This window comes from Epinephelus lanceolatus, chromosome 2, assembly GCF_041903045.1.
Source record: "Epinephelus lanceolatus isolate andai-2023 chromosome 2, ASM4190304v1, whole genome shotgun sequence".
NCBI lineage: Eukaryota > Metazoa > Chordata > Actinopteri > Perciformes > Serranidae > Epinephelus > Epinephelus lanceolatus.
In genome coordinates, this window is record NC_135735.1 from 14,639,944 (window position 1) to 14,655,886 (window position 15,943).

General features: G+C 41.2%; 2 protein-coding genes across 5 annotated transcripts in view; one reads left to right on the top strand and one right to left on the bottom strand.

Annotated features, from left to right (window-relative positions):
- The window catches only part of fbn1 (fibrillin 1), an 84,696-nt gene extending 74,123 nt beyond the window's left edge, over window positions 1–10,573 (top strand). The window contains exons 59-66 of the mRNA XM_033638592.2: window positions 267–392; window positions 640–762; window positions 2,192–2,308; window positions 5,332–5,460; window positions 5,556–5,675; window positions 6,350–6,575; window positions 6,655–6,838; window positions 8,922–10,573. Of these exons, the coding sequence (XP_033494483.2) occupies window positions 267–392; window positions 640–762; window positions 2,192–2,308; window positions 5,332–5,460; window positions 5,556–5,675; window positions 6,350–6,575; window positions 6,655–6,838; window positions 8,922–9,305 (1,409 nt within the window). The 3' untranslated portion in view covers window positions 9,306–10,573. The remainder of the gene's footprint in view (window positions 1–266; window positions 393–639; window positions 763–2,191; window positions 2,309–5,331; window positions 5,461–5,555; window positions 5,676–6,349; window positions 6,576–6,654; window positions 6,839–8,921) is intronic.
- Window positions 10,574–10,911: 338 nt separating this feature from the next.
- On the bottom strand, window positions 10,912–14,148 carry dut (deoxyuridine triphosphatase). Of its 4 annotated transcripts, none has more exons than XM_033638708.2 (7): window positions 13,978–14,148; window positions 13,160–13,307; window positions 12,763–12,854; window positions 12,570–12,614; window positions 12,406–12,480; window positions 11,740–11,810; window positions 10,912–11,021 (listed from the first exon to the last, which is right to left on the bottom strand). In XM_033638708.2, the coding sequence occupies exons 1-7, from the start codon at window positions 14,114–14,116 to the stop codon at window positions 10,965–10,967; spliced, it is 627 nt and encodes a 208-aa protein (XP_033494599.1). In that variant the 5' UTR covers window positions 14,117–14,148; the 3' UTR covers window positions 10,912–10,964. The 4 variants fall into 4 exon arrangements, with proteins under 4 accessions (XP_033494599.1, XP_078030411.1, XP_033494769.1 ...); XM_078174285.1 differs by having other exon boundaries at window positions 13,999–14,147; XM_033638878.2 differs by lacking the exon at window positions 13,978–14,148 and adding an exon at window positions 13,810–13,971.
- Window positions 14,149–15,943: the final 1,795 nt, after the last annotated feature.

Here is a 15,943-nt window from a genome sequence, read left to right on the forward strand (position 1 = left end):
ATTTATTCGCTATGATATCAGCAAATCAAACCCTGAAGACAGCAAGAAAACAATTATGCAGTTTGATCTGTTTTTGAAAAAAAGAAACATCAGGCAGTGTTTTTTAAAGGGCCCCTGCTCACAACATTTTTACTACCGATAAAAAGCAATACTTTTAAACTTGACACAACACTTAGGGATATTCAAATAAACACAAGAAGTTTGTGCTTATTTCCATTCAGTCTTGACTTTTTTATGTGGAGCTAACTTTTTTTGTTTCTATCCAGATATTGATGAGTGTCGTGTGATGGGCAACTTGTGCAAGAATGGTCAGTGTATCAACACTTTGGGCTCCTACAGCTGCACCTGCAAACCAGGCTACACTAACGACATCAGCGGCACACTGTGTGTGGGTAAGGCTTCATTCCACCCCCAGCACTTACACTTTATGGACTCTTTCCCTACAATGCCTACCTCCCGTTCTCATTCCTGCTGTCTAGTAAAGATACAAAGCTACGTGGGTGGACTGCCCGCACACTCCCCTGAAAAATGCAGCCCGAGTCTGTCTGTCTCATCATCTCCTCTTGTGGAATTTATGGCTACAGGATCAAACTCTCTCCCTCTCACTGTCTGACCATCACCCTCTCTCTCTCCGTCTAGATGTGGATGAGTGCATACAGGCACCGAAGCCATGTAACTTCATCTGTAAGAACACAGAGGGAGGCTACCTCTGTTCCTGCCCCCGCGGATACATCCTACAAGAAGATGGAAAGAGCTGCAGAGGTGACACACTCACTGCAAAACAATATTCATACGTAGCCCACATTAAAGGTCCAGTGTGTAGATTTATGGGGATATATTGGCAGAAATGGAATATAATATAATGTATGTTTTCTTTAGTGTATAATCACCTGAAAATAAGAATCGTGGTTTGGTTAGCTTAGAATGAGCAGTTTACATGGACATCAGGAGCAGGTCCTCGTCTGCAAAGATCGTCATATTGCACCACCATATTTCTACAGTAGCCCATAATAGACAAGACAAACACTGGCTCTAGATAGGGCCATTTGCTTTTCTGCATCAGCCACTGTCGTTAGCAGCCCCTCCGCAACAAGAGCATTGGAAAAACACAGATTTTTTTTTTAACGTGAAGCTGCTTTATTCAGTATTTTTACTGGTTCAAATCATTGGTTTGTTTTGGAGAAGAAGAGAACTCTGCAGATAATTCGGCTCCCGTTAAAAACCTTAAATTCTGGATCAGAAATAAGATGAGCACGCATAGCAGGTGCTGGGCGAGCTGTGACGTGTCAAACAGCATAGGAGAAACACTGAGTTGTCATGTAAAACTGCATTATTTAGTGCTTTTAACGGTTTTAATTGCCTGGTATAGGTTTGTTTTGGAGTAGAAGAGACCTCTGCAGATAATTCAGCTCCTGCTAAAAACCTCCTGAACAATAAACACCAAAGTAATTCTAACCGGGAGAAATTTCAGCAGGTTGCAATCTACAATCCTCACCGCTAGATGCTACTAAATCTCCCTAAATCTTACACACTGAACCTTTAAGCCCAGCTCTGCTCAGATCACTTGAGTTCAGCAGGATGCTCTCGGAAAGAGGGCGACCAGAAGCAGGTACTTGGCTGCAAGACAAATATCCCCTCGAGGACAATATAGCTGAAGTTTTTGCCTGACTTAGTTTCCAGGTTAGAAACACTGTAGTGCTGAGTGGGCCGGGCCCTCTGCCAGTGTTCTGCTCACTGTCCCGAGACGCTCTATTTGGACCGGTGTGTCCACGTGCATGCGTCTGCTCATGAACGTGTACCCTACATTCAGAGCCTGTGACACAGCGCATCTGGCAGTGTTTCTGTTTATCAGACCTGTTTGTGAGTCTAAACAAGTGTGCTCTTGGTGTTCAAGTTTTGAGGTCCTCTTTTCATCTTTATTTACCATAGCTTTAGTTTTTCCCCCTCTGCAGTCCCCCTCCATGTTTCCGGTGTCTGGTTCATTTGCAGTTCATTTGTAGGTCAGTGACTGTAGAAGGACTGGAATTTGACTCACAGAAAAGAGCAGCGCCCATACAGTAGTACATGTAGTTATCTGATGCTTCTCCTACCACAGGATCTTAAACGCACTACATAAACTGTTAAAGCAGTTTGAACTTTTCAGTTAAATTTATAGCTGGATTTATGTTGTACTACTTCTCCTCTTTTTCAGATCTGGATGAGTGTTCGACCAAACAGCACAACTGTCAGTTCTTATGTGTTAACACCATCGGTGGGTTCACCTGCAAATGTCCGCCTGGCTTCACCCAGCATCATACTGCCTGCATTGGTAAATATAACACATGAAGAATGTAGTTATACTGCACATCCAAATGTTTTGTAATGAGAAACACTCTTTATGCAACTTTGTATTCCCAAAAGGGACGGTGGCTTAAAAGAATTCAGCCTCCACTCCCATGTCGTGTCAAATGCACACACAGTATGTTCTCCCACAGTGTAATGTCTTCGAGTATCTCCCAGCCCAGCTCATAAAAGACCCCTGAACCACCCTCTTGTCTAACCTTTACTAACTCTCGTTCCGAGTTAATGGACTCCGGCTGATATCACACTGATCTTATTAGGCTGGACTGGGTTGGAGTCATGGCAGCTTAGCAATGCTTTGTTATGGAACTTTGCAGTGCATTGCCATGACTACCACAAGCGTTTTTTTTCCAGACCATAAAGCAGCTCCCATGACCTCACATCAAATCACAGACAGGGAACCCTCAGTTTTGACCATAGGAATAACCCCAGGCAAATCATGACATACAGTAGGTGTGGACGTGTTATTAATTTAAGGAGGTTGGAGAAACATGGGTGTGACATAAAACAACTCATACCTCAGTAACTACCCCTGATTTACTTAAGTGTAGCACACTAAACCTCAAACTCTTTCAGGGCAGGTGCTCATTAGTCAAGAACATTGTTATTGATCTGACACATTGTAAAATACTGCAATAATACTGATGTAAGGCTGCATCCACGCTAATATGTTTCCATTTTAAAACATTTTTTTCAAATGAGAACTATCTCTGTATATAAAAGCATTTTAGCACCATTTCAGAAATCATCTCTGTCCATACCCAGTGTCTGAAAATGCATATCACATTACCATTCGTATATACTGGGCATGCATGTAAACAGGAAGCAGATTGTCTGCCGTTGGTTGCTTACTAATAAAAAATAATCTGATAGAAAAGTAAGTAAGACCAGAGATTTCTTCGCGAGGACTGACGACAAGGTGAAACACTTAATCAAAGTTACATGAAAATAAGGCAGTCAAGTCAGCGAAAAACAGATTGGTAGTTGCTTTAACGCTAATTTGGCAACATATAAGGGCATTACTAGGAGCATTATCCATTGCCAGAGGAAGGTAAACGACTGATACAAAAGGTTTGTAGGCCTAGCTATAATGTTTTGGCTCGATTGTTGAGACCCAGTCAGCAAGCGAACATGAATGTCTGCGTCATTGTTTTCAAAAGTCTCTGTTTCCATCCGTCCAGACTAAAACGCAACCCCAGAATTTTCAAATGAAAACAGGATCAGCAGCTTTTTCCTCCATTTTAGGGGTCTGTACATGCTGGATTAGTGTGGACACTAGGTGTAAAGGCAGCAATATTTATGTTTTAAAACGAAAATGTATTTGTGTGGATGTAGCCTAAGACCTAGTCCACATGGACTCAGATATTTTTTTTTGTAAAGAAAGCTTTTTTTATGGATTTTCACCTTTCCTCCACATGCAAACTGCATTTAAGGTCACTAAAAGCAAACCTTCTATAAGACTCCATCCAGGGTGAAGACTTTCAGTGACTCAGTTTTCAGTTTTCAGGCTGCTGATTGACTAGACTCACAAGTCAGTCTTTAGATGCTTTGCTTAACTAAAGACTGATGTCTTTCTCCCTGATTTTGTGTTTAGATGGGCGGATACAATTTCAGAGTTTAAAAAACTCCCTACGTTGCAGAACCAATAGTAAATCCACAGGGCGGTCCTTCGGTGGCTCACTGAACTCTTGTGCTCATAAATATAGTCCGACTGCGTTAAAAGTTTTAAACAAAGTCGCTGTAAGTCCTTCATTTCCACAATCTTGTGGACTGAGCACACGTTTGATAAAACAGTTAAATCTCTCGGCATCCATTTTCAAGCTCTCTGTGTGTTTGTTTCCTTGCGGACGAGAAAAGGGGGAGCGCACATTTCTGGGAGGGCGTGTACTTTTAAAAAAAGCAAGACGTGTTGCTTTGTTGCCGGCCGTTTTCTCTGGTGTGTTAAACACACTTTAGAAAGGAGTGTCCCCAGGCTATCAGAAGGCGGAGATCTCTGATTGTCTGGTGGCGAGACTACTGATTGACCAACATCCTCTCCTTCTTTGCAGAGATTTAGGGTTATGATGTCATGGCTATATTGCTGCCTGTCGGTTTGGCATGCTCTTGACAGCGCTTCAACTGTCAATTGTTTTCTGAATGGATTTTTTTTTGTTTTTGTTTATAACAACGTGTGTGAACAGGATTTTTTTGAGATCGTTACTGAAGTACCTATGTCCATGTAGACCAGGCCTAAGACCTTATTCCTTCCAACACATCTGCTCCGTCAAGCTGCTGCTGTACAGAAGTTTATGTGTCCTTATGCGGTATACAAAAGGTTAAGGTGTCTATTTGTCAGTCACACTGACTGACAGTGACGCTTCCTGTAAAGCAGTGCTTGTTTAAAATCCGTTTTTTGGATTGCCAGGTAGTGCTTAGAGAAAGTGGCCCCTCCATGCTTTTGAGCACTACAATATGTCCCACATGTTGATTGTTCAGCAAACAAAGATCTAAAGCTGGTTACACATTAAAAGACTGTGTAAAGACCCAGAATCACACATTAAACAGCTGACACTTAAAGATTACAGGCCTCTCTGCTTTCATCTTAGTTGCTGAATTGCTTAAACTACATGATTGCGTTCAGGTTTGTAGTCACAACAGTCAAACGTTTTTGTGATGTTTGACAAAAGCTTTTAAATGGGTGATGTGTTTGGTTTATTTCGTCACGCTGTTTTTCCCAAGGTCCCAGACGAACTTTAACACTCTGATGTTTCTGATTACCTCTTCTGGTCTGAGATCAAATCAGTAGGTGAGAGGTTGTATTCCTAAACCCCTGCAGACGGTGAGCTCATTTGCACCAACAGTTCATGGTGGATCTGCACAATATTTTGGAACTAACGTCGACTTTCCATGAATTTTAAAATGACTCTGCACATCCAAATCAGGGTTATAATCAGTCTTTGTATCATGTTTCCAGTTTTACCCTGGTCTGAACCTTCCCTCCTCTCTGTGTAGACAACAATGAATGTGCAACAGACCCCAATCTGTGCGGCTCCAACGGTGCCTGCCAGAACACTCCAGGGAGCTTCAACTGCGAGTGCCAGCGGGGATTCTCATTAGATCCCAGTGGACAAGGCTGTGAAGGTCCGACAACAAATGTTACCAACCTCAGTATCAGCTGATTTATCCCAGAAAAAAAGGCCCTGACTGTAGTTTTGTTGTGTGTTTGTGCCTGACAGATATGGATGAGTGTGATGGGAACCACAGGTGTCAGCATGGCTGTCAGAACCTGGTGGGTGGATACAGGTGCAGCTGTCCACAGGGCTACCTACAGCACTACCAGTGGAACCAGTGTGTGGGTGAGTTATACCGCTGTTCTTTTTATCAGCAAACATAAAAATTCTTTCCTTTAGGGGCATCCTGACGACTTGCCTGCCAAAGTATGTACCATGCAGCCTTGATGTTCTGGACTACAGCCCAGCCTGGAGCCTTTTTAAAACAAAGTTATCCATCCTTCACCTCTTTCCTGCCACTCTTAAAATATAAATATGCTGAAAATGTTTTTCCGTTCCTCTGGAAGTTCAACCCTTCCCTTTGTGGTAAGGTCATGAGAAAAGGAAAAGTGGTGTTAAAAATAAATGCTCAATATCCTACTCACAACCCCCAAAAAGATTAATTATAAATGCATGCTTAATTCATTTAAATAACTAAGAGGGTAACAAGAGAGACCCTGTGAGGCGTATGAAAGTATCTCACTCTGAAGGGACAAAGAAACCTGTTGAAGGAGAGACACAACACCAAAATCTGTAAGTACATAAAAGTGTAGTTCAGGCATAGATGAAAGTGTGATACAGTGTGTGTGTGTCGGTGTGTACCCCAAAATAAAGAGCTTTTGTTTGCTAAACCTCTAATTTTAGTCTGAATCTCTCCACATATTTACAGTGTTCGTGGCAGATTTTCCCAGCATTGTTTGTGCCCTTTAACTGGAACGACCTCTTGTTTGTTTACTTCCCGTCAACTTCCTGTGACCCAGATGAGAACGAGTGTCTGAACAGCCAGATCTGCGGGGGAGCGTCATGCCACAACACCCTGGGGAGCTTCCGCTGTCTCTGCCCCACCGGCTTCGAGCAGGCAGGCGGAGGCTGCACAGATGTCAACGAGTGCTCCTCCAGCCAGAACCCCTGCAAGTTTGGCTGCTCCAACACGGACGGGGGCTACCTCTGTGCATGTCCACCTGGATATTTCCGTGCAGGACAAGGGTACGTGAGTGACTGACTGTGTTTGAAAGCTGCTTGTCGAAGATTCTGGTTGACTGATGGCTTTGTCTTTTCTTTTCAGGCACTGTGTCACAGGTCTGGGCTTTACTAGTGCTGGCTCCAGTGGTGGACAGGGAGGTGAGGTGGATGATAACTCTCTGTCTCCTGAGGCCTGCTATGAGTGTAAGATCAACGGCTATCCCAAGAAGGGACGCAAACGTCGCAGCACCAACTCAACACAGGAGGATCCTGTGGAAGATGTGCAGGTAATCTGTCTGTCTGTATGCAGCATGCAGGGCTGTGGCAACCACTGAAGACACCAAGGCCATGTCCTTTTTATTCTTCAGGGGAACTTTACAGGCCTTAACATTCAACAATTAAAAACTTGAGGGAATAGTTTAACAAATTATCATTTGTATACAAATTACTCACTTCATCACTGAGGTGTGCCAAGATAACGAAGGTGGGGTGGCACACCTCAGTGATGAACCAAAAATCCAAAACTGGAGAAACTTGTGTCTATTGGTATGTCGACTGCCATTTTGAAGCCTCAAGTTCAGCATTTCCGCCATCACCATCTTGCTGTTTTGAAGCCAGTAGTGACCATATGTGGATGTGAAGGTTGAGCTGTGGAGGAGCGAGGGGTGGATGTAACAGCAGCAGCAGTGCCTCACTTAAAGCATCCACCCTTAAATATGTGTAACAACATTTAAATGTGCTGAGTTACATAAACACCGCCCCCCCCCAGGCTGTAAACATGTTTATTTCTGCTGTGAAGTTGGTCATTTTTTACATGGGAGTCTATGGGGATTGACTCGCTTTTGGAGCCAGCCTCAAGTGGCCATTCAAAGAACTGCAGTTTTTGGCACTTGAGCGATACAAACTCTCACAAAACTTGTGCAGTATAATCCAAATCTCATTTATCCAGTCATATACTCAGTACTCTCCAAACATACATTTTTGTTGAAACCTTGCTATTTAAAGCACTTCAGCATATGCATAGCGTGCCTGGGTAAAAGAGTCCGTTTGAACTCTACTCATGCATTTCATTGTGCGAAGTTCAAACGCATGTGCTTGCCTAGGCATGTTACTCATTTGTGCTCGACACTGTTTATGTGGAAGTCCTGATCATACGACTGGATAAATGTGACTTGACTCATATTGCATGAGTTGTGTGAGAGTTTGTAAACATATACTTTGATATAGTTTTGCTGTTGTTAATCTCTGCCCCCTTTACTTCAATTTATCAAGAATGTTTTCTGTTGTTGGAGTTTTCATTCACCGTTGAGGCATGTGACAAAACAAAGCAAATTAAGTTTTCTTACAAATTCAGCAGAAGACAGGGTGAGTAATTGTTATACAAATGATAATTTTTGTGGGTATTCTTTCAAACAGGCAAGTTGTTTCATAAACTGATTCCAATAATTTGACTAAATATGTATAGATTTTACTACTTTTAGGATAAAATAATAAGGTATGAATAAAGGATTTAGCATTTACCCTCCAGAAATTTATTATGGGCAGCGTGGAAAAGGCCTTGTCAAAGCATTTCGATGTTCATGTCAGGAAATAAAATTTATCGAAAATATATTTAAACTCAGGCTGTATAATAAAGACAGACGACATGACAGCTCCCCAATAGAGAACTAAAACATCTTGATTGCCCCCTAGCCTAGTAGACTGCAGCATAGGTCATAAACCCCACCCCTTCACGTTAGTACATGGATCATGTGCCCAACCAAAAAAATCAAAGAACATGTTAAATACATTTTTGCAGAAGATAGTTTCTGCCATTTTAGGTAGTTCTTGTCATGCAATGTATGCTCAAGTGCTAATTTTTCTGATAAGTTTAATTATTAGTAATTAGATTCTATAAAAAGGAGGTGTGATGTCATAATTGACGGCTATGTGTGCAAGTCGGTATGCTTAAGATAATGGTGGTGCTTGCGATTGGTTGGACAGATGTATGGGTGGGAACTTGCAGACTCTGGCTCCATATGATGTCACCAGTGCAAGATGGCGCACGGTATCCAGGATATTTTGGCTTTACTTTTGTACAGTGGAAGGAAGTAGAGCAATGTTTTCCATCTCTATATACAGTCCAGGGTTGAAAAAATGTTAGAAACCTTCCCTTTGGTTTCTTGTTAAAGCTTTCTGAAGGTGAAAGGGTTGCACTGACAGAACTCAGGACCTCACTATTGTTAAAGTCATGGCAACAGCACTGTTTGTATGTACGTTTTAACTCCTTGTTCCTTTCTCTGTCTTTATTAATTATAGTAAACATACTGTACTGTAGGACACATGTCTTATATCCACTAAATTCATGTGAACCACATTTTCTTTCTGCAGCTGACTGAGGACAAGGTCAGCCTGGCCAGCGTGGACATCGAGGACACCCTGCAGTTCCACCTGAACATCAGCGACCTGAGCAGCCGCGACCACATCCTTGAGTTCACCCCAGCCTTATCCACCCTCAGCGACCACGTGCGGTACAACATCGACTACGGAAACGATGACGGCTACTTCAAGATCAACCAGAGAGAGGGCGTCAGCTACCTGCATCTGAGCAAGAAGAAGGCCCTCCCCCCAGGGGCGTACTACCTTCAGATCAGCAGCATGCCCCTCTACAGGAAGAAGGAGCTGGCTGAGCTGGAGGACCGACACGATAAAGACTACCTCACAGGACAGCTGGGAGAGATACTGAAGATGAGGGTGCAGATCATCCTCCATTAACCATCACAAGACTGAGACAGGCAGATGTTGCCAGCGGCTGCTAATCCAGTGTCAGGCTCACACTTCCAAAAAGGCCAAACATCTCTGACTCTGGATCAGCGGTTCAGGGGCAACTTCTACTTGCTCCGACAGGGAGAAGGGCTCGCCACCAAAGAGACAAGAAGGGGGTGGGGTGGGGGGGGGACTGCGTCATTTGAATGCCAAAGATGATTCTACATATCATAGATACAATTTCTGTGGAAAATGCCAGCTGAGTGAGGCAGTATGAAAGTCAAATGAAGGCCATATTGCCCTGACACAACTTCAGCTCTTTGTGTAAAGCACTATTGAGAGTGTGAATGGTTTTTAATTGTAGGGTTTAATGTTGTATGATGATATGTGGAATCAGGTGCCACTTTGAAGGGCATGAGGACTGCAGAAAGCTCTAAAGGCAGAGTTTTTTAGAACTCATCTTAGGTGGAAGAAAAGGGTGAGTCCCAATAGTCTGCAATAAATTCATTTCCTCCCCTCAGGTAAATGACTGAACAAACCTGGATACATTAACGTAAACACACTTTTCCTTCCCCAGATATTAGTTTAATGGAGTGAAGATGACAAAAAGATTATTAGAGAATGTTTAGGAGAGGAAAGGAACCCACTATGGACTATTGAGATGTAGCCATGTCTGAGCTTGAATGACTCCTACTGCATATTTAAACTATGCTTTTCCATCTTTCCTACTGACTAGAATAATTCATATTTACTGGTGCTAGCAACACATCCACATAGACTTCTGAATGCACTGTACTACTATTCAAAACTCAGTAGTCAACAAGATACAATCCCCTTGGTCATTCTGAAGATTTCATGTCTTTGCAACAGTAACAGCTAGCTTCATAGCCTGTCTGCTCTCCTCTATACTACATGTAAATTGTGTTTATACTGTAATAATCGATGCCACTTTTAATCTATGAAGCATTTGTAAACTAGAGGAAGCCCCTGGAATAGAGGGGTTTGTAATGGTGCTTATAATGACCAACTACTTCCTTTGTAAACTGTGTATACATACACTCGCACACACCTGCACACACATACACACACACAACACATTGATGATGCCAAACCTGGGCCTTCATGATTATGCACTGAGGTCTTCGTGGCCACACATTCTCTCACAAATACAATCAGTGCTGCATTGCCACGGACCAGCCTGACACCAGTCTGTGTTCTCTGTTCACATCAGTGAGGGTTTAGTTGTAAATTCACAATAAAAACATATTTTTGGTGTATATGTATTCACTGCTGTGCTTTCCCCTTTATCCAGATTGAATGTAACAAATTTCAACGGACAGCTGTGAGCTTCATGTTTGAAATCCCCTTTTCTTCAGCTGTGTTTAACCCAAGTGAGGTGCAACATGATCTGAATGTTTTAGCTAGTGAAACTCACATTAATCCAAAGGAACCTCAGTTATGTAGCTGAGCTTAACATGTTCAGGATTACTCATCAGGTTGCGATGCAACTCTTGTCCTGCACTGCCCCCATGTGGAGGTTTAGAAAACATCTTTTGTGCATAAAACAGAACTCAAAACTGTAACAATCCCAGTAAAGACTCAAGACTCTCAAAAGTACAAAACCACAAACTTTATTTAACACATACATCTGACATATATTTATTGCTTTCAGTTGCGTCCAGTTGATCCAAAGCCTCTGTCTCCACGCTCCGTCTCATCGAGCGTCTGAAAAGAACACAGCCATGCATTTTTGGATTTAGAATTTTAAACTAATCTGATGATACATACTGCAGTAAAGCCAAACATTCAATGGAAAATCTTAATAGTAGTTAAGTACACAAAGTTGCCAGTTTATTAGGTACACTTAGCAAAACCAATGGAGTCTAACAGTTTTAAAACAAGAAGGGTAAAGGGCACATCCAAAAATTAAGGCAATAATTAGACGTCACATTGGCAGTGTATTAAAAGCTCCCAGCTATTTTGCCTGATCAAGATCTGTTAGAGTGAAACATTGCAGATTTAATTTGTGGATTTCTTATCTGATTCTTGCCTTAATACAACAGTTCTGTAATAAACCCTACAACCATGAAGGTTATAATGTTTTGTTTTTGTTCAATCTGTTTTAGAGAGGTGTTGATTAAAAGGTAATGATCATTTTGGAGGTTGTTGTTCATTGTGCTGTTGCATTGCAGAGGTATTCCTGTTTTTTTAACCTATCTTCGTTGATATAAAAAGGGATATACTAAATAGAAACACTTCTTACAGTTGAATAAAAACCTCTTTAAAAACAGTTTCAACAAAAACTGAACATTGTAACCTTCGCAAAGGTAGGATTTACTACAGGGTTGTTGTATTAGTCTGCATTAGTTTTAGCCTAATGTACCTAATAAACTGGCAATAGAGTGTATACGTGTGTGTTTCAGCTTCTGAACTCGCAGTTTACCTTCTGCTCCTCCAGTTCTGGGTAACAGATTCTCTCACACACCAGCTGCGCAACTCTGTCGCCCTTTTTCACTGCGAAGAGGAACAGAAGGAGATTAGACAATCATTTGGAAACTGCACATATTTGCTTCATCTTTAGATCTGTACAAACTACTTTCATGTCATCTTTGCAGGATGCAGCAAACTCTAAATAAATATGGACAGCAAAATATTTCAACAAGTTGAACTTAATATAGAGCTTAAAAAAATAAACTACAGGTTTGAACATTTTAAAAAATATTTTCAGATTACTTTTAACCAGTTTTATGTTCTCTTAAATCAAGAAAATGTAAAAGGAAGGCAATGTCAGTATGTATGCAATTTTTGTATCAGATATGACCTCATATGTACATGTCAGATTTTTGGTGATATTCGTCAGCAGACAGTTGATTGTCATAACTCAAAGGGACGTGAGGCAGATTTAAACAATCTCATGAATGATGACACCCTCTCATTATCATTAAATTGAACGTTTTCACTCTAGCCTTATATCATCATGCTCCTCCAGAAAAAGTTCAAATAGAAGCATGGACATTATGGCTTTGACCCTACTAGTAAAATCTATGGGTATTCTTGGTACCTTTAATATAAAAAGGTGATGATATATTTCACTGATGCCACAACTCACCATCAAATGTCTCCTTGCTGAAGTTGAAGAGCACAACTCCCACATTCCCTCTGTAGTCTTCATCTACAACCCCAGCTGAGGACATACAGAGACGTTAGAGACATGACAAAGGTTGACACATTATCTGCACACGTCATAAGTAGGTCACATGGGCCAAGACTCACCACCAACATCAATGAAGTGTTTTGCTGCCAGTCCAGATCTTGGTGCTGAGAAGGAAGAATAAACATGGGAAGAGACAGTTTTGACCTGCTGTTCTGCAACTTGTGTAACATAATCTAGTTTTAATTTGCATGCACTGAACCAAACAGGAAAAACCTGTAATGCTAGAGTTGCATCAGTATGCAAAACACTCACCAACTCTTCCGTAGCAGCCATGTGGGACTGCAATCTGGATGTCTGTCTTCACAACGGCCTTGTCCATAGGACCAATGGTGTAATCATATGCACTGTTTAAATTCAGAGAAGCATGTTTAGCTGGTTGTCTATTCATTTAACAGATACCTTTATACAGGGCAACATTTAGCAAGTACATTCAACCTCTGTAGGAACACAAGCTAAGAGTTCAAACATTTCACCTGGACTTTACAGTTTGATTTTACAAACACACATACTGTAACGTTATATCGACTTGTTAAAACTTATGTTTGTGGTCACAGTATTTAAAACCGTGCACACGCTGCTACGATTAAGTTATTAGTGAACCCAAAACATACTTTTAACCATTTTAATTCAAAGTAACGTTATAACCAACCTGTACAAATCATATCCCGCTGCTTTAGTGGATCCTCTGGTAGGTGTCGTGGCATGCTCAGACAGTTTAGCAAACCTGAGGACAGGTCTGTCTTCTGCAGGCTTTGTCTCTGTCCTTGCTCTCTTTGATGGAGAGATTGCAGATGCGTCTGTGAATTCCAGGACAGGCATGTTGGCAGAGTTTGCACAGTTAAAAAACGATTTTTACGAACTAAAAGCTAACTATTGGAGACACTACTGCACAGCTAAAATCCTCTGACGCTTCTGCTCCAGTTTCTTGGCGCTCTTGCTATTTAAAAACGAATTTCCCGCGCTGCAAGTTGCGCCAAATTAGCCCCGCCCCTAAATCACGTTACTTTGAACAGTTAAAGTATTATACACCACAACACAAAGTGATAGTAAGTCTAATAGCTTATATAACCTGCTACAGAACTGCTACATTAACTGCACTGAGATAATAAATTGTAATAAGTAAATCGGCAAGGAAGTAAGTGTGCTCTGTAACTATGGCAACGCTGGCGTCACCACATTGCGTCGCACAAACAAGTTCTCGCGAGAGCTCCTATAACAAACACCGAAACCTACATTTAAAATGTACGTAACAAAAGCACAATACAATATCTGTGTAACAATAAGCCCCATTTTACTTACGCATTGTGTGAGAATAAAGCAGAGGTAGTGTTGGTGGTGTAGTGTTGGTGGCGTTCAGCACACAATAAATAATAAAACATGCTAAAGTCACAGCAGTAACAGGATGCTAGGCGAGCTAGCAAAGCTAACGTCAATATCCACTTGACATGTTGCAAATAGAAACGTTACCCGTCCTAATGTCTTGCTGGCCTTTGTTTAGAGTGAGCGTCTGAATATGAACTGCCCTTCCTAAGACACGGGGAGTAGTGTTAAAACTCGCAAAGCATTTTAGCTGAAACGTCCTTAGCCCGAGCGACGTTGGTGTCATATTGTTCGCTAACGTCGTCTGCAGGCTAACAGCTAGCAAACGTCCTATCAGCTGCCTGCAGCACTTCCTCCTCCTCCTCCTCCTCCCCCTCCTGCTGCTGCTGCTGACACGCAGCTCCGCATTCCTCACCAGACTATGACAGACTCTAATGTGAAACAAAAACATTTACTTGGATAGGAATACAGATAGGTTTGTGTGCATAGAAATCATAGACATTTATTTTATCTTTTCTTGGATATATCAACATACAACCCATTATGTCTTAAAGTGTTTTTAATGTATGCGTGTGCAGGTCTAGTTCAGGGGTGTCAAACATATGGCCCTGGGGCCAGAGTGCCAAAGGGTCCAATCTGGCCCACTAGATGACTTTGGACACCTCATGCTGATGCACATGTGAAGGCCGAGCAAGTTAAACAGTGAGTAGATACTTCATGTAAAATGCTGACCAGAATACAGCTCTCTGAAATAACAATGCATACTTACTGTGGTCATGTTTGCAGATATTGAACATTGCGTAAAATATTGTACACCAGCATCTAAAGTGCAAAATAATCTGTATCAGACTTATATCTTAAAACTGTATTAGCAGAACCCTGCTGCTGAGGCACTGACAAAACTTTGTACTGTAAGGCAGGGGATAACTTAACCTGCTGCTTCAACAGCTTCACTTTAGTGGAAAATTATGAAAAAAGTCACATGTAATGAAAGTGAGTAGCAGACTGACTGAATGTGGAAGATTGTTGTTGTTGTTGTTGTTGTTTATAGGTTATTATGCAGTCGTTTTACTGGCCTGGCCCATGAACTAAAATGAGTTTGAAACCCCGGTCTAGCTAAACCATATAGTAGGCCTAACTTTTGGATGAAATCATGCCTACATAATACAAACAAAACAACATCAGAGCCAGGAGGAATCTTAAATGAAAACATTGAACCAGGAGCACAAATAAATGGCTTTTGCAGCTTTCTTATTTTAGGAATTAAAAGTTGTCTTCATTTGCTGTGTTGTTTCATTCTCAAATTCTATAAATACAGCTTTGGAATGGCTGAATACTTTGCTAAAATATATATATATTAGTTCCTTTTAAAAAATATATATATTTTTTATTGTAGATACCAAACAGTATATTTTCTCAGTAAAGAGGAAATTCAGACTCAATGTTATCAACAATATACTGGGATACCTCTTCCCAGTACTTGTTTGAGTAGGGACATTGCCACATTTTCACATTTAACAGTTAACACAAATGTCTTTCTTAAACCTAAGAAGAGAATGTCTTGTAGAATAATATCTACCAGTATGTATGATTTTCAACGAAACTTCCCTTACTTTATTAGTGAGGAGATTCCAAATATTTTTCCAATTCATGTCAGTGACAAATCTACACCAGCAGGGTACAGCAGCTCTCATAAATTAGATGGGTTGTACTCAATATTCATTATCAGATAATAAAATAGAATGAATATTCAAAAGTCACTCAAAAACAACTCGCATGGCTCATTATGTAATCACAGTCTAATCATTATATTGACTAATGGCGTGCAAAAACCATTGGAATGTGCAGTAGCCTCATTTTTAATGAGTTTCTCAAACTGTTATCACTTGAGATTCAGCAGTCACAGTCATGTAAGATCTGATGTCCAATGCTGCCCCCCATTGGGAATACATCAGCATTACTATAAGGAATGTTAGGACTCACCTTCAGTGCTGATATTCAAGACCTGCACATATGACCTCTAACGCTTTTATATTTTTTTGCATTTTATGTTATTTGTTTCCAGTCTATTTGACCACACCAGACATGGTGCAGACACTGCGTCTATGAAAAA

Coding starts and splice junctions, on each gene's coding strand:
- dut (XM_033638708.2), bottom strand. CDS start 14,116: ATGACACCAACGTCGCTCGGGCTAAGGACGTTTCAGCTAAAATGCTTT. Junction 13,308..13,977: donor CCAGCAAGACATTAGGACGG/GTAACGTTTCTA, acceptor TGGAATTCACAG/ACGCATCTGCAATCTCTCCA. Junction 12,855..13,159: donor GCGGGATATGATTTGTACAG/GTTGGTTATAAC, acceptor GAATTTAAACAG/TGCATATGATTACACCATTG.